This window comes from Topomyia yanbarensis, chromosome 3, assembly GCF_030247195.1.
Source record: "Topomyia yanbarensis strain Yona2022 chromosome 3, ASM3024719v1, whole genome shotgun sequence".
NCBI lineage: Eukaryota > Metazoa > Arthropoda > Insecta > Diptera > Culicidae > Topomyia > Topomyia yanbarensis.
In genome coordinates this window covers 75,662,562-75,688,895 of record NC_080672.1, presented here as the reverse complement: position 1 = coordinate 75,688,895, position 26,334 = coordinate 75,662,562, and the positions used below count along the sequence as shown (strand labels likewise).

The 26,334-nt window shown below is 37.2% G+C and overlaps 2 protein-coding genes across 2 annotated transcripts in view; one reads left to right on the top strand and one right to left on the bottom strand.

The window, feature by feature from the left end:
- Positions 1–115: 115 nt before the first annotated feature.
- On the bottom strand, positions 116–14,387 carry LOC131689789 (probable cytochrome P450 6a13). Its single transcript, XM_058975087.1, has 7 exons — positions 14,124–14,387; positions 13,731–14,061; positions 13,470–13,657; positions 999–1,120; positions 849–943; positions 513–787; positions 116–445 (listed from the first exon to the last, which is right to left on the bottom strand). The coding sequence occupies exons 1-7, from the start codon at positions 14,348–14,350 to the stop codon at positions 163–165; spliced, it is 1,521 nt and encodes a 506-aa protein (XP_058831070.1). The 5' UTR covers positions 14,351–14,387; the 3' UTR covers positions 116–162.
- A 2,013-nt stretch (positions 14,388–16,400) lies between these two features.
- The window catches only part of LOC131693342 (protein N-terminal asparagine amidohydrolase), a 165,997-nt gene continuing 156,063 nt past the window's right edge, over positions 16,401–26,334 (top strand). The window contains exon 1 of the mRNA XM_058981081.1: positions 16,401–16,732. The gene's annotated coding sequence lies outside the window, so the exon portion shown is untranslated. The remainder of the gene's footprint in view (positions 16,733–26,334) is intronic.

Genomic DNA, 26,334 nt, shown 5'->3' with positions numbered 1-26,334 from the left:
TAGAATTGGAAATTTGCTACACAATTATTCCCAATCTGTCAATAGGTTTTAGAAGAGCAGTGTGGTTAATTAAATTTTCAGTAAGAGTGTCGGGAAAACAAGAAAATCCGATAAATTTTCAACCGCATGTTCAATTTATTTTGAAACTATTTTTCATCGAACCTACCGCTTCTCAAAATTCAACACTAGTCCGTCCTTGGCCTGCACAAGGAATGCCCGTCGGTCCAGCTGGAACGGTTTGTGGTTCGACGAAATGCGTATCTTGTAGTTTTGCACCAACCGGAGCAGCGCCAGTTTTATCTGCGTCTGGGCGAATCTCATCCCCAAACACATTCGGGGGCCCTCGCTAAAGGGAAAATGTACGAACTGGGTACGCTCGCTCTTCTCCTCCGGGCTGAACCGTTCCGGGCGGAACTTTTTCGGTTCCGGATAGTACTTCGGGTCCCTTGAACAAAGAAAAATAGTGTTTATTATTCAATTATAGATATTTGGGCGGTACAGAAGACACTTACATGTGCACAGCCATTATCGGTATCAGGATTGTGGTCCCCTCCGGGATCATATTTCCTATATCTTTTCCATCAACTTTTCGCTTGAGAACATAATTTTTTGTGCACAGCTTCTGCATCACAGCCGCCGGCGGAGTCATTCGCAAAGATTCCTGCAGAACCCAGTCAAGATAATCCATTTTTTGCAACACGTCATAACTCAGTATATTTGCATTTTCGGTTAGTGAACTATCAATTTCGCGGTAAAGTTTATCTTGAACATCAGGATTATTTGCCAACTAAAAAAAATCTTATAGTTTACGAAGTTAAAGTCAATATCAGAATTTCATTCCAGCTTACATGGTACAAAGCAAACGAAAGACCGGTGCTCGATGTTTCGAATCCTTCCGTGAAAAATGCCAATGCGTGTCCAGCGATTTGCTCAACCGTAAGATCTGTGATGTTGGGAAATAAATAGTCTAAATGAAAGTTACGATTAATAATACCGACCTGTTTTTGAATTCAACAGTGCTTGCAGCTGGTCTTCTCGTTCAGGTTTCTTCACCTTACGCTCTTCGAGCAGTTTGGAGATAAGGTTACGGAACCATGCATCTACTTCGGTCGGAACGAATCTGGAGAAAGAATATAACATGTAGGTATGAGATTTTCATATTTAAGCGTTAGTAGTTGAGTTTTTTTCCATAATCGCGAATGAGTGCGAATGAGGTAAACTTCTTTGCAAAATTCCCAAATGGAAAACAATTTGGACAAGGCCAAATTTTTGTTTGGGAATTTTGCATAGTACCAGGAATTTGGTTCTTATTCCTAAAGACATTTCGGTTCACATTCCTCGTCGACAAAAAGAACCTTTGGCTTACTATCGAGACATCAATCGGTATAAGCAAATTGTTTAACTAGCGCTAATTTGGTACTGGTGTGAACTAGCACTAAGTTGGTGTTAGTTACTGACGAGGAGAATCCGAATCACTAGAAAAACCATACTTTTGTAAATTTCTTGTTACATCTATAAGAATTCGTTCTTCCGGTGTCAGTTTATACTGAAATGGAATACGGAGCTACTGTCTACAGTAAAATCTGAATCAAACCTTACATTTCCAGTTTTCAGCTTCCCGAGAATCGGGAAACACTACGGAAGAAACATTAAAATTGAATCGTTTTCTTGTAAACAAAATAATCAATTGAAAAGTTCTCTCAACCGATTGATTGCATTGCTAAAAAGAGTTGTCAAAAGATGTCGACTTGGTGGACTACAGATCACTGATTCCTTTAATAGCTTGTCACCTACGATTGAAACGATATACTGAACACAACTGATTGAGTTGCGTCCAAAACTAGAATTCAATGAATTCTGGTCAATACAACGCAAATTGCATTTGGTCATCTTATATATTGGATAAAACAATTTAGGTACTCCATGGTAGTGTACGGATTTTTCCAATCTAATGAAAACGTACGTTTGAATCTGTTTCTGTCAAATAAGGATCAGAGCTGTTGTAACGGCATTTAATTAGCGAGGGACTGGAAGGTGAAGTATGTTTTTCAATATTAAGAGCCATAGTACTCAAGGGAGAACAAGGAGGTGAGGGAAGAAACTTTAGAAATGCGTGGAATAGGGTCATATGGGCAAGCTTAGAGTTTCTCGACGACTTAATCCTTTGTCCGCTACCACAGCAGTCAGGATCTTTTGGCATTAGAAATGCGAATCACCTGAGTCTGCGGCATGTTCGGACGAGCGTAAAGTAACTTTGTACTTCATGCTGTCGAAACTCACAAAAAGTTATGTCATGAAAAATTTCCACACTAAGCCTTTGCGACATTAAAACTCTTGAATGAGCTAGTTTTTTTTGTTTTCTGTTTTTTTTTTGTCCCTCACCAATTGCCTGCCGGAGTGTTAGTGTGGTAGTTGTCTGTGACATAACTTTTTGTCAATTCCGACAGAATAAAGTACAAAGTTACTGTACGCTCGTCCGGATATGCCGCAGACTTAAGTGATTCACATTTCTAATGCTAAAAGATTCTGACTTCGTCTTTCAGTCCCTTGCTAATCAAATGCCGTTACAACAGTTAAAAGGTTGACTCAACCCGTCGTTAACAAAAAATGAGAAATAAGGATCAGAACCGAAGTTTACCATTTATTTCAATTTTATATTCGGACGACTATCCAAATTGCGTGATTTTAAGGCCAATCATAAATACTACAACCTCACAAGCGACATTAAAAGAGTTTCTGAGCATAACTTTTGATAAAATTGATATTACATTTCCTTCTACACATCGATCGAAACCAAATATTTCTGCACAGTATTCTAGTTATAATCGAATAAAGCGACTACAGCTCCAGTATTATCTGATTCCCATTTCTTGTGATAAATCCGATTTAAAAAGTTTAAAAAAACATATTTTGCAAACCGGAAATGATAAACATTGCCTTATTTACAGGAAAAATTCAAACTAAGCATTTTGATTGTGGAAATTTGAATGCATTACAACGTATTCAATTTATATGCGGCTGTATTCATACAGATCTTATTGTATGAGAAGGTACCCTCAAATGTACGCGACATTCTTGTATTAAGTTGTTGGATGTACGGTGGAGCTATCACCTTCCATCTTCACGGCTAAAAATATCTATATCTCTGGATGTAACAAATATATGTATACATAGATGACGAAAAATTTCTTCCATAGAAAAACTGCCGACCAGTGGAAGATAGGTTGTATACACACATACAGATTCACATACACTATCGAACGGCTCACGGGGACGAGAGCTAAATGGCAACGTAATAAATGAAGACAAAAAGCAATAGAAGAGTCGAGAGTCAAATCCAAGCCTAAAGGTCGAGCCATCCCATGAACCAAGTGAGGCTCAGATATAGAGTAGAAGAAAGAGATGCGACGAAAGCACATTCTAAACATGTTCAGCATCTATCCGCAATAATTATTTCATCATTTAATGTACTTTTTAGGAACAAAAATTCAAATTGAAAATGATGCAACTCTCATGCATCGTTTCAATCTGTTCAAACAATTCCGTGTATATTAATGAAATTAATCAACTTCAACTCACCTCTTTTTTTTTTTGTTTCGATTATAATCACACCCAGGTAGGCGGCGTACAAGGCAATCGATTTACCAACTACGCTATGCCTGCCCCCTTCAACTGAACTGATCACTTTTTTAGAAACCATAAATATTTTTATCCAATATTTCATTTTAAAAATCCGAGATTTTTGTTGATATTTAACTCCGTAAATGAATGAGAATTTACAACAAAATAATTTTATCTGTATAGTAAAACGAAATAAAACACACAAGAATTTGAACATTTTCCATTTATGGGCACCAGTAATTGAGTCCGACCCCCACCAAAAAAGATTAGGCGGGATTAGAAAAGTTTAACCGAGATTAAAATAGTTTAGCGAGATATTTTGGCATCAGAATATTTGAAGTGACATCTGCTCTCTAAACCAACACTATTACAAACTAGGTGGGATTATTCCCAGTTTTTAACAAGAAACAACAGCAAAAGTTAAACTAGTCAGAATTATTTTGGGAACAAAAATGTTTAGTAATTAATTTTAGTCCAAAGTTTTGAATGATTTTCCCCTAGCAAACAGCAACAACTTGAATAGTAGATAGTTATTCGAAAAACTTTTGAAAAGGTGATCAATGTTCTCCCATTTTAGGGACCATTTCTTGTTCGCAAAACCTCTTGGTGACGATTTAGCCATTAAATAAAAAAATGCTATTATTCAGAAATGTATCGGCCGGCAAATGAATATGGAAACAAAGCGATTCTCTAGTAGTAACTTCGATTTATTTTTGCTGAATTTATCTTGATCAACATAAATCTATTGGAAAACCATTGAAATGTTTTTTCGCGAGATTCCCGAATCCAGTGAATAAGAAACATAAATTCCCGGGTTTCAGGAATCCCAGTAAATGCTAAGAAACCGGAATTTCAGTGAAATAAATTCCCGAAATAGAAGCACTAATTTGGACAGAAAACACGATAGTAAGGGAAAATCACTGGATTAAAGAGTGCAGCTGTTGATTTTAGATATTTAGAAGAACATTTTACTCATCTGTAACAATCAACCTAACCTCGAAAAGTAATTCCGGATCTCGATAATTTGCTGCAAAATGTTTTGGTATTAACCCTCAAAAAGGCAAGTTAAAATTGTGACTTCAAGAAGAATCGCTACTAAGACCCAATGAAATCAAAAGCCTCTTTTTTGTCGTTTTATCAGTGAGAGAATCGAAAGCCCGAAAACGCTCGATCATTTGTATTTTAAATTATAAGTTCATTGAAACTAGAGAACTGTAACTAGGCGGGCCTTTTTGAGGGTTAAACGAAATAACGAATGTTTTCTTGTCACCTATAATTCAATTTTTTGTAAAACTTTGTAGGGGAGAGTGAGGACACTTGATCCTTGGGGATATTTGATTTCTCTGCCATATCGCAGAATTTAAACACAATAATTTATTTACTTTTATATGAAAAGAAAATGACATATTTGGTAGTTCGTGATGTTTAAAAAACAAATCAAATGAATTATATTTGTGTTGGAAAAGTTGCATCATATTTTTGAAAATATGGGTTAAAATTCACCTCGAAGATCTTTTTACAATTTTTTTAACGATTGTTTGAGTTCGTCGAACTAATCATTTATGAATATTTTTAACCACAATTACTTTATAATGGCTTTTGTCTGGAAAAACGTTTTTCGAATGAAAAGTTACACAACTTATACAAAAAAAAACTAAATTTCGTTCACATCATACAAATGGTACCTTTGATCCCTGTAACACTGGATAATCTCGATCCCTATCATTAACTCTTACACACACTTGCGAAATGTATAGGAACATAAATCCGTATCAACTTTTGAATAGGGCGAATAAGATCTGTAAACAAACTTTTGTGTTGCTGTTTTCTCTTAATTTGTTATAATTTTAACCCAGAAAACATTTGAAGTTGATTCTACCAAAGGTAAAGATTCAAGCGTATTTTTCAAGAAATTTAACTCGGCAGCGGAATAATGAGCGAAACAAGTTTGTTTACAAAAATCTCTTTAGCCCTTTTGAAGAATTACTATTGAAATAATCACATAAAGAACCTTACAGTATAAATTGAACTAAAATGTTTCTTTTCGCAAACAAATTTTGATATAAGCTATTGAAAGATGGAAAAGCAGGTCAAACAGCACTAATTTACCACAAATATCTGGCTTCACTTTCTACTGGTCTTAGAGTTTGTCGTGCATCTAAAAAGGTAATCTTATTAGGTATTTTGTCTAAGTGGTTAGCTTTCGTTTCTATTAGCCATAGTGTGCTCTGTTTGTTTAGCCCTAGTAGGCAGGGCATGGTATTCGGATTAACACATTATTCACAGCTCTTACAATTCGAATTGACTGCAAAATGACGATTTTTGCAATCAATATTTTTATTTCAATGAAAAGTTATGCGAAAAAAATAAAATCATCAAAAAGAAAAAGTGTACCCACTCTCCTCCAATGTTTTTCCTAAAATAATTAAAATAGAACAACCATTCTACATCATGAACGTGAGAAACAAATTTCATAACGTTTTACTGGTACCAACACAAGAGTACTTATTCAAAAGGTCCTAAGTGACATTCAGCTTGAACTGAGAAAAAAGAGGTTAAAGTTTTATGGACTTAAAACAAATTCGTATTTGAGAACTAACATGTGTTTTGATGGAACAATTTAGCCAATATAGTGTAAGGACTATGCTCTTTAGGTAAATAATACTAAAACATGAAATGTTTAGTGCTAATGTAGTTTTGAGCCATTTAGTATGATGCGTCCTTTTTGAAAATTATAGGACCTTTCACATAGGTCGTTTCTTCGGGCCCAAGAATCATACGACGCTGAACATGAAAGTAGCACTTACGATGAATATTGAATTTCTTTAAGATTTTTAACAAAATGAGCTGGATTTAAAAGAAGTGTTAGAGAAAACATTTACGGTAAACTGTAGTTTATATAAACAAACCATTGGCTGTAAGTGGTTAAAACCAACGAATGGCATGGTTACTTTGGAATAACTATCCCGGATAGAATTTTACAATAGCATTTACCCTACAATCATAAAACAATAAATATTATAGTTATTACTGTTTCAATATTTTTGGACATGGTGTTCTTGCAGTAGATTTACAATAAAATTTAATGTAATAAACAACTTTACTGTTCAGCAACAAATTGATACAATAAATTCACATTAAATTTTATTGCTTTCGAGAAAAAAATGTAAGGAAAAAAATCGATTTTTTTAATGTTAAGATACATAACCGCCCCCCTTTTTTACTATAAAAGTCGCTTTTACATTGAAATTTACTGTAGAAACGTTAATGTTTACTGTTTTTGTATTATTGCCAAACACTATAATTTACTGTAAATTATTGTAAAATTACTGTAAAATTTGTTACTGTACATTTCTATTCGGGAAGCTTTCCAATTATAATTTAGTTTATTATACTTTACTACTTCGAAAATAAGTCGCAAAAACAGAAGAAAATAATTTGTTTTGTTTTTATGCATTTTACTATGTACCTATGTGCAACGGGAAAAACAGAATGAAATGAATCTTGCGTCGTTTTTGCCAGTAGCCTATAAACAGTCGAAGCAGTTTTCAAACATTTCATGCAGGTTCCTTTTAATTTAAAAGGTCTGAAGCGCAAAATTTCAAAATATGATCAGGAAAATTTTGCGACTTTTTGTAAAACCCTTGCTATTTTAATAAATACAGGACATAATGAGTTCTGCTTTCGGTACTCATTCATTTGTAATAATCACATGCTGTGCTGCAAATAACTCAGTTTGTTTACATTTGTCGCTAAGGACCATTTGAATCAGCATTCTTGAATAATGAAATCTAGTTGGCTCTTTGAGCGGATAAAATTAAATAAATAAATTAGGCAATCCATAAGACGTTTCTGATCAGCTGATTATTTCTTGTTTACTTATTCTGACGTTACTCCGAGGGGTGCGACGTCCGACAATATCGTTGATTCGATCCAACATCAAACGAATCGGACTAACAAAGTTGTTTGTCGGACGCAGTGGCGTAGCCAGAAATTTGGTTTGGAGGGGGTTTCGATGAAAATCGCAAATTTTTTGAAAAAAAGCTAAAATTTAATATGAGTTTGATAAATTATTGAAAACTCAAAAACATAAGTAGTCTAACAGATATCATTCCAGTCTACAAACAAGAAGGATCAACATGGAACAGTTTTCAAACCTCTATAGATTATTTTCTTGTATAATATGTCAATGAAGTCAAAAATTGCGATCTTTTAAAGTGGGATAAATGATCTAAAAATTTTTCAACGTTCAAGATCACCTAATATAATAATCCTTGACTTTGAAGGTTTGATAACTTCGGGAAGTTATCAACATAAAACAGCGCCTGCTTTGATATAGAAATTTTAGTGATTAATTCTCATAGAGGTAATTATAGTGAATTAATTTTTCAAAAATATTAAGAGACATGGTGCCTTTAGCAAAGTTTTTGATAATGTCATTTCAAACAATTTTGTTGAAAATATGAAGGCTACATGAATTCAACATATAGGGATTTAAATAGATTGGGCATGCTATATTTCTCCTTGGTGAAGTAAAATTTAGGTGAAAACTATTTTTTTTCTGCGCTATGGATAAAATTGTTTGAAACAATCATTGCGAGTTGAGAACACAAAACCTATAACTAAATTATAGATGGATGGAACTGAAACTTGCGTTTCGACTTCATCTCATCAGAATCCGACACTAACTTGGTGGGCGGACTAAGCTAGCGCCGAATTGATGCTAGCTCCTGAAAATGGAATCACTCTTTGTGTTTTTGAGTCCTTTTAATATCTGGGAATTATTTGATTTAAATCCAGTTCCCTTATTTTTTTGTAAGCTTCAAAGGCACCTTGAACGCACCTTAATTACCGCAGAAGAGATTTATCAAATACAGTAATTTCAGAATAGCTTGTTGTAAAGGTTTTCTACTACTATATTTCGATACTCTGAATATGTGGGATATTTATGTCTTTGACAAAGTTGTTTGAAATAGCACTTTCGAAAACTTTGCTGGAGACATTAAGTCTCGACCCAAATTTGCTTGAAGAGTAATTCTTCTCTATAATTACTTCTAGGAGGATTAACCGTCAAAATTATTCTATCAGCAGATGAACAGTTTTACGTTTTGAAATTCTTCAATGTTACTTAACATCGAAATTTGGCAGTTTCGAATGAATGTGATCGTGACCGTTAAAAATTTATCGAGCATTAATTTTACTTTTCTTCATTAGTCAACCTCACAACTTGCAGTACTAGTGCGTAGCACACAAAATTTTAGTACGCCATTCATTGCATCCTGCCAAGGGGCTATTCATATAGTTGATAATACAACAAAAATCCAATGCTCATAAAACCGATCCTGACCTCCTAGAGACAAAATTACATCAGCTTTCAACTAGTTTCTGAAATGTTATTCTTGTTGTTAACCATATTGAATTGTTGTCTAAACTCTACATAATCTAAAAAAATACATTTTCAGCAAATGTTGAAATGTATGCAAGTTTTCGGTAAACAAGCTTAGGTTTTATATGCAATCAACCTATTCAAATTTAGATTCCCATTCGAAAAATTGTCTCTAATGCATATTTTGAAGCATCTTTCCAAAAATTAGCTCATAATAATTCAGACAGTTATTTTATTTTACATTGAAGTAATTTGACAACTATGGGATTTTGGCTAAGAGATAAGTTACAAGATCCCCTTCTCACAATTTTCCAAAAGTTCTCATGACGCTTAATACACAGTTCTCAATGTAGTGATCAGAGAATATTTTTCCAAAAATATTTTGTGGAATATTAAATTAAATTCGTCAGTATCAATTTTTTTTTTCAATCCAATTAATTTTGGTTTGGGGGGGGGTTTTAATCCCCAAACCCCCCCCCCCCCCTGGCTACGCCACTGGTCGGACGAGTTTTTCTGTTCGCAGGAGTAGACTTGTTGATAGAATCCACCGATGAATTGTCAAACAAACGTCTAATGGATTACCTAATTATAAATCTCGCGTTTTTTTTTGAAAAGGGCCAATAAGCATACTGTCAAAATTCACTTTGAGAGGACATTCTGGACAAACCATTATTCGCCGATTATAAATCACAACAGCAGACGAAAGAGAAAACTTTTCTTTTTTATAAAATGCTAACTTCCATTCTCGGCGAGCTACGGTTTGACCGGAATTTTCTCTCAAAGTGAATTTTGACAGTATGCTTATTGGCCGTTTACAAAAAACACACGAGAAATTCACGTTTGAGAGTCCATCGCATTAGTGTAAGTACGCGTTAAGTGTGTACTATTTACCATCGCATGAAGCAGTGCATCCAAGAGGGTGAATGTTTTGACGTTTCTTTGAAAAATGAGTGAAGCCAACATTGAGTTCTTTGCGACTGGTCTCATGAACACTCATGAAGTTTCCTGGTTGAAAACAATCTCATTTACTTTTGCCGTCTTTGTTTATTATTTTCCACCAGCTTGTAATGTAGTATTTGTGTCATGTGGCGTATACGTACATGAGCCGTAGAAAAGTCTATAAGCTGGTTTCCTGGCTCGGCTAGTTGCCAAAAAAGACAGCAAACGCACTTTAAGCAGCGTTCACACTGCTACGAGCAAAAGTTGTCAACTTGAATTGAAACTTGTCGAATGCAAACAAACTTTACTTTTAGGGGTAAAAGGTGTGGTAAGTGTTCGGATTTTATGGGGAAAAAGCGATGCAAGAAAAAGCTCGATTTCTTATATCTAGAGAAAATTTTCAATAGGACGTAAGTAACATTGAGAGCCTCTCTTTGTTTACTTTCTCTTTCGTTTATTACGACGTCATTACAACACTTTGGACTAATTTTCCAGTACATATCGAAAGCCGACGGTTTTTACTATTATATTATGCAAAGAGTAGAGTAGTAAATGTTGAAATGGCCGAGTAATGAACAGAAGAGAAAGACCCCAAAGAGAATCTCTCATTGTTACTTACGTCCTATTGAAAATTTTCTCTAGATCTCGACAAACATATGATTACGGCCTAAAAGCCAACTGTCAAAATCCACTTTGAATGGAAATTCCGGACAAACCGTTACACGCCAATCGCAGATGTTGGTAGTAAATGAAAGAGAAAAGTTTTCTCTTTTATAAACTGTTGTGAACTGTTTTGGACTAGTAACGGTTTGTCTGGAATTTCCATTTAAAGTGGATTTTGACAGTTGGCTTTTAGGCCGTAATCATATGTTTGTCGAGAGATATGTTATTAGCAATCAATTCCCGACAAACATATGATTACGGCGTAAAATCCAACTGTCAAACACAGTTTACAGCAGTTTATGAAAGAGAAAACTTTTCTCTTTTGTTTACAGCCAACATCTGCGATTAACGAGTAACAGTTTGTCCGGAATATCCCTTCAAAGTGAATTTTTACAGTTGGCTTATACGCCCTAATCATATGTTAGTCAAGAATTATTTCAAATGCCACTTTTAAACTGGCGTTTGGTGGCAGCTTTAAGGACGATTCAGACGATACATCAACTTCCGTCAACGTCAACGGAACGTCACCGTTCCATCAGGATAAGTTACATGCAGTTAAATGGAGGCATTCACACACAACATCAACGGCACGGAACGTTTTGACGTACGGCACGTGTGAACGGGCACAAGAGAAAAGTATTAAACTTATCCTGACGGAACGGTGACGTTCCATTGACGTTGACGAAAGCTGATGTATCGTCTGAATCGTCATTTAGGCAACAAACGGTATTCACGGGGCTGGCTACGACTCATTTGCCGGTGTGATAAACAAACTACATCACTTTGGCAGTTCGTGAGCTGAATCATAGGTGTCGCATAACCAAGTTGAACTTTGCGGCAAATCGCCAATACACTCAAGCTTGAATACGCATCTCTTTTGTCAGGTACTTTCATATTTCATTTCCATCTAAGTAGTGCAGGCATCAGGGCAAATTTTTAAACCATGTTGTAAAATATTCTTTTCCGGTTCTAATGCAAATTGATTACCATGGCGAAAGACAACGAACTTTTCCTAATAAATTTGCCAGCTAAGGAATCATTATGCTTATTTCGTTACAAAAAGTTACCTGATTTGCGACGTTATAGCTAGATTCGACATTATAAAGCACAGAAGTTTTCTTATTCTCGAAGATAACGAAATGCCCGGATTATCTCGGAAAATTCAGAAGACAGTGGTGAGAACCAGGAGGCGGGGAAAGGAATATTACGATACCGATATTTCCATTTCTTCCATGCTCACATCTAATGGCTCGCTTCGACATTAGCATTCATTGAGGATTACTTCTTGCTAGTTGATAACTAGTCAAAAAAATGTACACGCTACTGATCATCGATCTAGTTAGCCGGCATTCCAAGTACTTACCCGAGTGATATAAAGAAAGGACAGAATGTGAAGCACGTCAATGATTGCTAAAGAACATTGCTAGGCAAATTCAGCACGTAATTTCGGTCGATACAGCTGGCTGCATGATTTGTTTGCAAACAGATGCTGCCAGCAGACATGATCGGAATTTTCTCGGGATTAATAACCAGTTTGTGGACAAAGCGGTCATTAAAGTTCGAGCGCTGGGAATTTTAGAAATACACGAGAAGCATACGGCTGCAAATTTGTGTGCGCATTTGGTGGCGGTTCCATTTGGCGTTGTCATTCGACGCGTGCTAACGATAACGAACTGATGATGCCAGCAACATATTAGCCACTGTAAACCGAATGTGATCGATCCAGGAAACCTATTTGGATAGTCTCAAGAATTTAGAGAAATGTCAAGAAGATGGCGAAATTGAAGAAGATAACTGCGAAATAGAATTGAAAAACGATGGTAACAAAGTCAAAGCAAAAGTTCAAATTAACCTTATTGGACCTATCCTGCAAAGAATTTGTTGTGCAGAACACACACTGCAGTTAGCTGTAAGCGATTCTTTAAAACATGCGGATATGAAGGTTTTATTAGTTGAAGTTCGGACAATAGTGAAAGTTCTCCGGAAGTATTGTAGCTTCCGAAATGTTTGCTGTGAGCAAGAAATCGATCCCTAGTTTGGATATTAAAAGAACATGATTTTATATGTCCATTGGCCAAAGGCGATAAAGAATCAATAATTGACCATAAATTGTGGGGTTCAAGGAATTCGAGGAATTTTTGCACCAGTTATGGAGGCGACTTTAGAACCTCAAAACACTCCGACTATTTTTGGAGACCCATTTTGGCGCGTTCAAGTTGAAATTTTCGAATAAGAAACTCGCAGTCATTGTTTCTGTATGAATATTAGGAAAATACAATTAATGAACAACAAAGCCTTTTGACAGATTTTTTTTTATGAGAGGATCAATTATCAGTCCATTCATTAAAATATTTGTTTAGTGTTTCGGATTCTCCTTGTCAGTAACTAACACCTACTTAATTCTAGTTAGATAAGTTCAAACAACGCTAGCTGGTACCGAGTGATGTCTCGATAGTAAGCACAGAGGTTTTCGAAGATAGGTATTAGACCGGAAACAATTTTGAACTTTTTTCGGCACACCTTTTATTTACGTTCAAAATTCAATGAAAATTTTGAACCGTTTGTTGAAACGGTAGAAATATTCTACTTCAACAAAAAAAATATTATATCATTTTTGAAATTAAAAGGACCAAAAGCTATAGAAAAATCACAGTGCGATTTGAAAAGAACGTGACGGAATGATGCATTGATGTCATACGTTAAGATTTTTTAGCGAATGGAAATAATTCTATTCTAAAAACCTTATCAACAATTACATCGTAAATGTCAGAACAGATTTTATCCAACTCATGATTAGAGTGAATGACTGCATAGAACATATTTCATCCGATCGTTATTTTATTTCAGAGTGATCACTTACCGCACTGGAATGTACTGTCCTACAACCGGCACAAACAGCGTCAGTATCATCTGAACCCCCGCCAAAAAAGACGGCTGAAAGACTTTCTTCCCCATCACTCGCCACTCGCTGTTCGGATTTTCGAAACATTCAGCATCCAAACTAAACGCACAACCGGCTACATTCTGTGTCGTGTAGGCGGCGGATATCTGCCAAGAAGTTACACAATCAAAACATCAATATCGGAACTTAATCACTACTGTCCGTTATCTTATCACTCACCGATTTGGCTTCCAAATCTTTCCCCTGCTGGCGACCGATGTATTCCACAAACTGGTCGCAAACCTGATTCATCACCGGGAACAGTTGCTTCATCTTGGCCCCGGTGTACAGCGGCGTCAACAGTTGACGCGCCTTCCTCCATCGTTCACCCTCCACCAGGAAGGGATTGTGCGCCAGTAAAGGATCGGTCTTTTCGTTGAAGGCGAAATCGTTCGCCGAAAAACAGGATTGATCTTTTCCTAGCACAGTTTTGATCAGCTCCGGGTCGCGAATTAAAACGGACGGTTTGAATATTTTGTAGTATCCAATGAATGGTTCGTTGTAGAATTCACTATAAAAAAATTATTGGACGGTAAAAAATGTTCATTGCTCACATATTCACCCCGAACTGACTTGTACCACTCGTCGGCAACTTCCGCGATGTGTTTCTTCATAAACAAGCTGGAGGTTAGATTACCGAACAGAAGGGATGGTTTCGGTCCCGGAACGCTTTCCCGCTGCCAGTGTTTGAAGTGATACCTGAGCCACAGCCATACCAGCACCCCGGCGGCGACTAGAAGCACGAACGCCACCGGGTTAGTGTACAGCAGCCCGATAAGAAGTGTCGTCAACACGATCATTTTTTTTTTTTTCGCTGGCCGGACACCTGTTGGACCGGTGGAAGTAAACTGACTGATTCGACGGGTTAACTGGTGTGATGATTTATAGGGAAGACAAAAAAATAGCGAAGGATGGTCTTACGAGAATTGCGATAAGATACGAGGTGTGTTCGAAAATGGTTAGCTCAAACGAACGAACGATGCGTTATCTAGCGAATGGTTTAGCCGTTCTATTTGTGTGGACCGAATCAATGTGTTGAATCCGATGCATAATCTACACATTGTTTTTCCACTAGTAAGCTTCGTGGGTGCGAACTGTAACTTATCTCAAGCTTAGCGAAATTCCTTTTTTGATTTTGAGTTATAAACGCATCGAGAACGGCAGTTTATTTTATAAATTGCATCAGCCGCATCCGATTAATAAAATTAATGTTCGACAATCGTTATTATTAGCTTCAAGAGATACGAAATACCATGACTGCCAAAACATTCTGATGGAAATTTGGGCTTTAGAAATTAGAAATCTACATGTTACATGTTGGGATGTTACCATTTGATTGTCTTGTGGGACATCACGCAGGCCAAGGGATTTGCTCAGAAAGACAGATAGTGTTTTAGTTATTATGAAGCTAGCGTCAATCCGGCATAAGCTTAGTCCTGCCATCAAGGACATTATACAAGCAAGCCACAACATAGATCCTAACATTATACAATCTTAAAGTCCTATAAGGGAAAATTTGACTGAACCACTTTGTGCATTAAGGGCACAAAACCTAACTTAAATTAAGTTTTATTTTTGTGTTTCGAATTCATCTCGGCAGTAACTAGCACCATCTGGGTGTCTAGTTAGACGATATATCTAAACGAGTACCCAAATTAGCACTAGTTAGACACAAAAAAAATCCAAACAGTTCGCACGACACATGCGAACGTTCAAAGTAACTGACTTGTCCCGAGTGATCTCCCGGGAAGCAAATACACAAGCTCAGGTTTGCTGACGAGAAAGCGAAAAAGATCCTAAGCCACACACCCCTCTTTCCCTTGCCTAATCATGTATCTAACATAAGCAAATATAAAAATACATTTTTCGACAAACTAACCTTGCCGGTGTGCCACGAAACTACTACTTGAGGACGCTAGAAATTTTTCCTATACAATCAACCCGAGTTGTTGACGGAATACCATCTATAGTTCTTATTTTGTGTAAAAATATCACCCCTCTTCACTTGGGGTCTCTTTTCGAAACATTTATTTTTCTTCCCATTTTTATTTCACTTTTTTAAATGCGCTTCAATCACACACCACTGCAAAAAACGCCCGCGAAACTTTAATAGTTTACTAACAAAACTTCAAATTTTCTGCTACTATGTAGATGACCAAAGCAAAATGTATGAAAACTCTCATTTGTGCGTTTGAATTTTCACTTCAAATGTAAACAAGCGAATCGGTGCCTAGCAACCCTAGCAACAAGCATGCGTTCCTGGATTCCACATATCGTCACCTTAAGTCAGTATCGGATTCTGATTAGACAAAATCGAAGCACCAATTCCATAACTAATTGCGTTGTTGTTAGTAACTGATGTTGCAGATCTCCGCAACAAATTAATTTTAATAATGAAAAACGTCAAGATAGCGTTAAAAGTTGCTTTACCTCGTCGTATGAACGTAGTATGAAACTTTCTAATTCACAAGCATTATTATTAACCAAACCTTTCAGCAATTACAAACAATTCAAAGATCCAAAATATAAAGCAATACCAGTTAGTTCTACTTTGTAGTCTACGGATGGCAATGCGACTCCACCAAAACTCCATTCATCAAAATCAATTTCGAACAACATTAGACCACAGTTGAATTTCATCGTCGAAAAAGGAAAAGCTTTCATTATATTAACATCGAACCGAACTTTCCAAAAGCTTCCACCAGATGTCCTCGGTTGAAAGCCTGGTTCGTTTCTTTTTCAGTGGAAGTACATTTGACAGGAAGGGAAAATTTGGTTTTTGTTGTTGCTGCTGCTGCTGGTGGTACTAGCCGTCTTTTGTTTGTTTGTTTTGGTTTGATCTCTTTCCGTCTTTCCACAAACAAAGTGGTTGCGCGATGAAGAAACGTGTGATTGCGAAGAAGAAAGTGAAGAAAACGAAACCAGCTGTAGCTGTTTTGTGGTAACACGGGTGAAACAAACAAAACGTTCGTAGTTCAAGCAAAAAAGGTGTCAATTATCGTCTATTTTTATGGTTTTTGTGTTTTGAAGGATGTGTTATTGTTAATCAATTGGTTCATACAGGTGTTTTTACTCTAGTACAAATCGAATGCAATTAAAGGTCGTAAAAGTGAATCAAAATATTAGTGATACACCGATTAGTGATGAAACTTGTCGGTGTTTGGAGATATTATAAATATAAGGTAAACTATATTCGAGAATAAGCATAAACAAACTTCCGAATGATTGAGAGTATAAACAAAACCATGTCCGGCATGAGTAAAGTTCAACATCCATGACATTATTTTTCAGTCTTTAAGTCAATGTCTTCGGAGGAAGCTAATGTTAAAAATACGTAGTCAAACTTTTTCTTGTTATTTTACAAGTAAAGTGATAAATAAAAACATTCTTTGACACTGAATAACTAGGGCCCTACACGCAACCATAAAATAACCTACAGAATAAGTTCTTTTAACTTAAATTTAGGTACTTTTGAGCTGTGCGTCGCTTTCGCACTTATTAGTGTTGAGTTGTTTGTAGTATACTCAAAATTAGGTAAATTCAACTTAAATTTAAGTAAATTAAACTCAAGGTTGAGTTATTATTTTTGCCGTAGTTAAATGGAAACTACCTTCAACACGGTTTACCCAATTTTACCTTCCTGCACGATACCACGAGATTGAGTCAAAAGTACTGAATTTTAGGTTGTTTTTCGGTGCGGTGTACATTCAATCAACGCACAATGATTCAATCGTCTTGATTCGTATCATTTTACTGGGCTAACTGTCAAAGGCATTATTAGCCAACCAGGCTAGAACAGCCAACTAGCATCCTTATCCCGCATACGCAGTTTTACAAAAGGCTACATCACATTTCCAGCAATAGTTAGGGGTCGGTTTGACACAGGCCCCTGCTAGGCAGCCATTTTGTCCTAGCCAACATCTGCCTTTGTTAAAATCAAAACAACCCAATGCTATTGCACGGGCGACATGGGCCTAGAGCCGGCTAGGCCCACATATGTTGACTACTGTCAAAGTCTGTATATCTCAATAGTGGATGACAGGAGTGACACCCCCTGGTTTGACAACGTCGAAATTGTCAAGTGTGACTGTGTAAAACAGGGACCTGTAACCATTTTCGAAGAAAATAATTAAAAGGCGTCGAGCTTCATCGCCTTCTGTAATAAAAGAAATTGATTATTTTTTTCTATTTATGCGAACTACACGATGTAGTCCGCGTTAAGCTAAACCGAACTGAGCGCCATATTTTTTTTCTGGTATTTTTCACGCCAAAAATTCATTTTTCGTTATCTTACCATTAATATAGAAAATTAAAAGATTTTTGCTAACCTTCGATTATTATTTGAGTTCCCAAAAATATACTGATGTGGACGGTTCTTATGGTACATCGGGTGCAATAGGGTTTTTTGGACATGTATCTCAAAATGGCGCTTGGTCCTCTTTGGCTTAACACATGTGATGTGTAAACCAGGGGGACGCAGTCTGGCAAGTGCTTCGTACCCAACATCAGCTGGACCGGACTTGACTATCACGGTTAAATAGCAATAAATAATACCTTTTAAAAATATGTCAACGACTAGTATACGAGACATGACGAGACGCTTACCCTATATTCTCTTTTTGTGGTGAAGTAACCAAAAAACGGCGTTGGGTACGCGGAAAATCTATGTGATTTGACAACCACAGCCTACTCCTGATGTAAACGAAGCAAACGATTTTCCTGAGAACACGGGACAATTGGTCGGTGTTAAGTTGGACCGGACTAAATCACAAAACATCAAAAAATGAGATAATGACAATACTGGATGAAGAATTTCTTCAGCTACATTCAACTTTTGCCAGTTTCGAAATATGTAACCATAAACAAGAATTACGGTAAAAAATAATTTGCAATTATAACGTAGATGATGCTGCAATTCAAACTTTAAACCCGTTTTTCTCGAAATCAATACTTTGTCACTTAGTCCGGTTTGACTTAACAGCGACCAATTGTAGGACACCTTCAAACAGTGAGCAAAATGGGAAAATCGTTGAAAATGGAACTTTTAACTAGGTTTATCATTTGTTATCAAGCACCTAATTGGTGATTAAACACAAATAACAGTTCATCACCCCAAATTTAATAGGCATTCTTTTTAATTTGAGTTCGGTTATGATAGGGTAGGGCGCGATAGATGAAGATTAAGCCATTTTTTACCGCAAAAATACCTTATGGAAATTTATCCATAAGTAACCCTTTCTGTAATTTCCAAAACCCGTTAGATAAATGCGTACAGTATCACTGGCTTCTTCCTCCTATTACAAACAAACTTAGCCGTCACTCTTAAATAGGCTGTACACACTCAATGAGGTATACATATAGGTGTGGCAGAACACACGGTTTGCTAGTGTTGGCAATCAAAAATATGTAAACAATCAAGAAGCACAACGGGTTGACGTCATAGCGGTCACACGATTCAATGGTAGCGGAACGACCGCAAGTCGATTTATACTGTGATCACTCACACCACTCATGTAAGATTCATCTTACGAATACCAAAGTGCCATCTTTGCCAGACCTGTATATACGGCATTGGTGCACACTGACGAAGTCAACATAGATTTGACATTTATTGTGAAGCGTGTTTACCAACATTGCTTCACAGCTTAAGGACAGTGTTGGCAATCACGGCTCACAGTAAAAGTCAAATTTATGTCGACTTCGCCAGCGTGCACAGGCTGATAAACGAAAATCCCTCAAAACAAAAGCGAGGAAGAAATGGTAAAAGTAAAAACGCTTTTAATCCACCTAACAGTGTGATGGGACATTTCTTATAACTCTTATCACTCTCTTCGGATATTACATCGTTTGAGAACATTTAGAACTTGATGCTTCGCGATGTTTTTGATAACACATACTACATGGGATAGATCTCAAACCAAATCAATGGGAAAGCGAAAAAATGGCCCATAAACTAGACATACAAACGAATTATTGCTAATGCTCTGTTAATAAAATATCTAAATTCTTCTATCAATGCATTGTAGTGGGAAAACTGAATTTTCCTAAAGGGATTATATATTGTACTGTGCCAAAAAAATCGATTTTTTTTAATCGACTTGAGGTTTATACTTTACTCAAATTTCCAACGAGACTGAGAACTAAGAAATCAACACTTTTTCTTGAGAAAAGCGATACTAGCATTGACACCATTCAAAGAAAATCAACAGTGAATATTTCCAGACTTGGTTTTATTTCCTTTTTAAGAACTATTGTGTTTGTTACATCCTAGATTGCATGATTCAGTGATCGAAACCCAAAACTTTATGAAGTATTTAAAATTATTAAATTAAAATTTGTGTTTGCTATTGAAATTGACAAAATGATAGTATCGCCCCTTTGACGATTGTTTACTTTTTCGGTCCCACTTATCAGCATTGAAGTATCGCCCTTACGTTTTTTACAATACCAATTTTACAATTGGTGGGGGTTTGGTGAAAATCGATCTTACTGTCCAAACGGCATAGTTCCGAAACCGTAATTTTTGAAGTTTTAAAATTATGCAGAATTAATTTTTCAGACAATAGTAACAGCGTTCGTGCCTTTAGCGAATTTGTTGAGACTTTATTGTAGTCATGAATATTAACCTGAGAAAATTCACCATGAATACTTCTTGGACTTTAATACTTATTTTATCAAATGATGCGCTGTTTAATGTTTGTAAAACTCATCGAAGATACTAAACCTCCGAAATTGGCGGTTTCAAAATGATGCTATCTTGACCTTAAATTACTGTTTTTTGAATATTTTACCTATACATATAATTGGTCATACAACAAAAATCAAATGCTCATCAAAATCGATCAGAACCTGCTAGAGTCGAATGGAAAGCGTCATTTTTCATAAATTTCTCTCTACATTCGGAAATTGTTATCCTCGTTATTAATCATATTACGTTTTCGTCTCAACTCGACGCATTCCCAAAATAAAAACCTGTTTTAATCCACCTAATGGTGCAATTGTGCTTGTCTCATTTGTCCAGACTACGATTCCATGGCTGGTTATGTTCAATACAATGGTGGAAATGAATATTACATGTTCAGCACGATTTGCACATACATACAACGGATCGACAGCCACGATCTTGAGATACTATGTGATACTGAAACATCGCTTGAAACCAGCGGCGGATCAAGGAGAAAGATCCGGGAGATCCAGGTCCTGCCGAAAATTTTCAACTTGTTAAGAAATTTTAAACTAGTTTTAATTTTAAAGTAGCAACCCTTCACTGCATACTCCCTCCGGGCCGGTATGATTGACGATTTTTAGAGTGATTGCATAACCTTTCTATATGAGAAAGGCAAAAATGTACCAAAGTCCAAAAAATCAATTTTTGTCAAACAGCTCAATGTTTCATGCATTTTAAAGTCATTTGGCATCAAAAATACAAATTTGATTTTGAAAATTTTTCATTTCAGTTTATATGGAAATTTGCTGTGTGATTGCACTCTTCAACTCGTAACTCCGGAACCGGAAGTCCCATCAATTATAAAATCAATAGCTGCCGATGGGAAGGTTGTAGCTTTCATTTGAGACTAACTTTGTGCAAATCGGTCCAGCCATCTCTGAGAAACAGAGGTCACATTTTTTCCACATACACACATACATACACACACAGACATTTTCCGATCTCGACGAACTCAGTCGATTTGCATATGACACTCGGCTCTCCGTGTCGGGATTAGATTGACGAATTTTAGAGTGAATGAGAAAGGCAAAAACATTTTTAGCAAATGTTGAAAGTTATGCATCTTTTTGGTGAGCAGTTCTATGTTTCATAGACGTTAAATCAATTTTAACTTCGCTTCCTATTAAATAAAGACCCTAATTACAGTACATCTCTACAAAAACGAGCTCAATTTGAAAATAAATCTGAGGATTATGATTGATTACAGAACTCTGGAATTTTTTTTTTAAATCTGAGGATTATGATTGATTACAGAACTCTGGAATTTTCTATTGGAATGTTTTCAGGCAGGAATTTGATATTGATGCAATTAGACAACTGTGAAATCAAGACCAATAGATTAGTTACATATCAGGATCACATTCCGACAATTTATCAAAAGTCCTCATGATGTTTACAACAACAGGTTATCAATCTACGGATCAGATAATTGTTATTGTAAAATTGAATTAAATCAGTGCAGCAATAAATTTTCAACTTCAATCCAGAGGGGGGGGGGGGGTTGTATGGTGTTAAACCCCAAAACCTTCTCTTGGCTACGCCGTTGCTTGGAGTTATTTATTTCGCTTTTCATTTTCCGATATGTTTCAGATCGATCCGATGGTCATAAGTTAGAAAAATTGCAATCAGAAGGTTCGCACAAATGAACATTTTTACACTGATAAGTTATCAAGTTCCTTCCAGACAACTTGGAAGTGTTCGGTGATTATTTCTAGCGGTTGTAGATAGAAAAATGAAATACAAAATTCGTTTTATCGTAATAATGTTTGGATTATTTCAATGGATTATTACTATATTGAACAATAAATAGGCGACAAAAGGTAATTCACAAACAACAATCCATAACTTTTAAAGTATTCAAAATAGATATTTAAAGTCTTCAGTAAAGTTATTCGCAAAAGTAAGAGCTACAAATTTGCTGAAGACATCATTTCGATATAATCACTTCCAAGAAAATTTGTGAAAATATCTCACTCATAGGGGGATTAATCAGCAAAAGCACAATACCAAAAGAAAGGGCATATTACCTCCATTAAATTCTCCGAAGATACTATTTACCTAAAATTAGCCGTTTTGGCGTTAATAATAGATTACATGTTTTGGTCATATTTCTGGCAATTGGAAATGATAAAAATCTTTCGTCCGCATTTAATTATAAATATCTCTTTTGATAATAGTCTATAGCTTGTTGGAAAGGTATTCGTTAAAGCTGTCTAAAAACATATAAATTGTTAATCTATATTGTCAGTTTCGGCAGATATTTTGAAAAAATTGCAAAAAACGCCATTTTTACGCATTCAAACATTCATATCTTGGAAACTAAACATCAGAATTAAAAACAAATTAATAGCGTTCATACTGTTTTTTAGTTCTTTCATTGAAATTGATTTGGATAAGATCGGTTCAGCCATTGCTGAGAAACACGAATGAGAATTTGTCCGTTACATACACACACACACAGACACACACACACACACAGACATTGTCCCAAATCGTCGAGCTGAGTCGATTGGTATATAAGACTCGGCCCTCCGGGCCTCGGAAAAAATCTTGAAAGTTTGAGCGAATTCTATACATTTCTTTTATAAGAAATGTAAAAAGTCGAACAGGAAGGTAAAAAGCAATACTAAAATAACCAAACTTCTTATCGATCAAGGAACAATAATTATATCCCTTTCTCGCTAACCCGTTGATCCCGGAGGGCAATAAATTGTTTTCGGCAACTCGGGCTGAAACCGGAAACGGTCGGAAGGCGCAGAAAATTAAAACTAATAAAACTGAAACATTATCATAATAAGCTGGATCGATAGCGACGACCAACGGAAATGCATTTTAGGACAAACATACGAACCGAAAAGCGGACCAGTACGGGAATGACATAAATGCAGTCTGGACAAGGCAATGTGTTTTTCAATTCTACCTGGACGCGAACGGTTTTGCGTGCCACCAACAGAGCGTGGTTGATCGATAAAAATACAGCAACATTGAAATGACGATACCGAAACGTTTATTATGATGATAAATAGATTGCACAGCAGAGCGGAAGTTAATGCAGCTGCTACCATCGGAGTCGTAATGGACGGATGTTTCGTTGGTTCTGCTGATTCTTGTTTAATTCAAATTACATACGTCGAGGATCAATACAAAAATCTTACAATATTTTGGCCCAATGAACAATCAAATTTTTCGTTTGGACAGATTTGAGTATCTGAAAAAAACTCACTGTCTGCACTATCTGACTAGCATACCCAGTCCAAAAAAAACGCGGACGAACATTCTATGGCGATCATGCCTCACAGAGTTAGATACGTCGAACTGAAAACAAAACCTTGTTCACTGGTGCTGGTTTCAACATTAGGGTCATACGCCTCTTTGTCGGATTAGAGAAATCTCTAACCCTATGTGCAGGGTTGGGAATCGAACCCAGGTAAGCTGAGTACAAGGCAACTGATTTACCAACTACGCTATGCCCACCCCAAACAGAATGTTCTTGTGTCGAACTTTCCATTTAGCTTATTCCGTTTACATGATTTTAACTATCTATTTCAGATTTAATTGTTGCACATGATGTGTGTCGGTATATAAAATGATTATATCTTATCCAGGACATGCTATCTGAGGAATGCAAGCTGGTTTGGTGTTGATAAATGTTGTTTCAATGAAATGATACCGCAAATTCTCAAAATGTTGTACAAATTACAATAGCCCGAGTGCTCGAGGTTTAAGAGACATGTTTGTATATGAATTTTATAGACTTAATTTTGTTTTGCTGAGGAATATTTCGCAGTTTACTAGAAGTATCGCTAAATTCATTTAATTTCTCGTCCTTTCAGCTATTTAGCTTCCGGCTTTCCTCTTATACTTCATCAACTTCTGCATGCATTAGAGCCATACCTATTCGAAAAATAGGAGCGGGGCATTTCTGTGAGCCGTTAGGCTCCCATTTTTGTGAACTATGTATTTCCCGTTTTGTTGCAATCTACTCGGATAGTCCATAAATCCTACTCAATTGGCCAACCAGTGTTTGGCGAAGTCGGTTCGGCGATATCGGATTAGGCGTAGTTTCCGGTTCGTTGCTTCCGGTTTACTGAAGCCTCGACGACCCACCGCTAGCGCTTCAAACGACCTACTCAATCTAGTCCCTGGCGGTGGAATTAGTTCGCTCGCGGGCTTCAGTCCGGCTATTCCAGATGGTTCGTAGCACCCGGTACACTTCACCAAACCTGTGGTCACTTTTACCGTTTTCCCCTCAGCTTATGTGGGGCGGCCTTCTCCGCGTACACGTCTGAGCATTCTTTATCCCACCATGGGTTAGGACGACGCTCGCGAGAGTTCGCGTCTGGTACGCGTTTAGTCTGTGTTTAAATCGCGATATCGAGTATCAAGCCAGCCAGGAACCTGTACTCTTCCCCCGGAGGAAGCTCTTGAGTGGACTCGATTTTGTCGGATATCGCGGACGCGTAGCTCTTCCCTTCAATGTTTCGTGTGAGGTCATACAAACCATTCATTTTATTCGGCGGCCTTGGACCATTAGCAATATTAATTACGATTGACCGATGGTCGCTGCCGTGGGGATCATATACTACCTTCCACACGCAATCTAACCGAAGCGATGTCAAGCAGAGGGACAGGTCTAACGCGCTCGGACGCGCTGGAGGGGCCGAAATCCGTGTCATTTCACCCGTATTCAAAATGGTCATATTGAAGTTGTCGCAAAACTCATGGATTGAGGTAGATCGATTATCGTCGTGAAGGCAACCGCATGCCATACCGTAGGGGTTGAAATCACCTAAAACTAACCTCGGTGCGGGGAGGATTTCCGCAATATCGCCAAGCCGTCGGTGGCTAATTGAGGCTCTAGTGGGGATATAGGAAGAAGCAATGCGAGGGTCTTTGCCTTTAATTCTGATTTGGCAGGCGACAACTTCAATGCCTGGTTTCGAGGGAAGGTCAATTTGATTGAAAGAATAGCACTTGCAAATTCATCGCATTACAAATTATTTAGGAAGACTTTAAATGAATCGATTTTCGGGATAATGCTTATGCAATTCCACTGTAGAACAGTGATTAAATCCGTGACCTCGTTCGATGAATTAGCCATCGAAGGATACAATCGCTGAAAAGAAGGGCCATTTCGCAGTGAACTGCATCAAGAATGTTTTTACTGCGGGGAGAAAGCTTATCAAGATGCTTTCAAGGGGGTCAGAAATATTGAGTGCTGTAAAAATACGGTCCATAATGTCAGAGAAATTTATTAAGCCAGCGCTGGTTTCTTTCTCTGGCTGAGATATGGGTATACTTGGGGTTTTTGATGTTCCTTGAAGTGCTGGAAGACCGGGAGCGACTTGCTTGGGTTTTGCACCAATACTTCCTTGAGTAGTTATTTTAGGGGTGGGGCATAAAGAGACACCTTCTGGCCTTTACGACGAAGCTTGGGAGAGGAAATGTTCCTCCTTTTTCTATTGCTTCTAGGCACAGCAGAAGATGTTCCCTCCTGGGGCTCATCACAGTCGCCTTCGTCTGTAGACAAGTTGGTATAGATGTTCGTAGAGACAGGTGGCGTAGCTATCTTCAGCATTTCTGCAAAAGATCACTTAGAGCGTCCCTGAAGGGAGCGCTTTAGATTCTCCTCGCGCTGTTTGTACGCGGGACATGCCGGGAGAACATGTGGGTTTCTCCCACAGTAGAGACACTTTTCGACATTACTTCCACAGGAATCATCCTCATGATTCCCATCGCATTTCCCACAACGGGCCTTACTGCTACAATGGGAGGCTGTGTGTCCCAATTGTTTGCAATTAGTACAGTTCATGACCCGCGGCACAAAGAGGCGAACAGGCAGACGAACCTTGTCAAAGAGAAGGTAGTTGGGTAGAGCAGAACCGGCGAAGGTCACCCGATAAGAGTCTGAGTTGACGTATGTTTTCTTCCCGTCAGCTGCGACTGATGTCTTTGAAGCAGCCTGTCACATATTTCAGCAGGTCCTCGTAACTCAGACTCGAATGGGAAACAACCCCACAGACTTCAACTCTGTGAGCTGGTATATACACCTTGTAC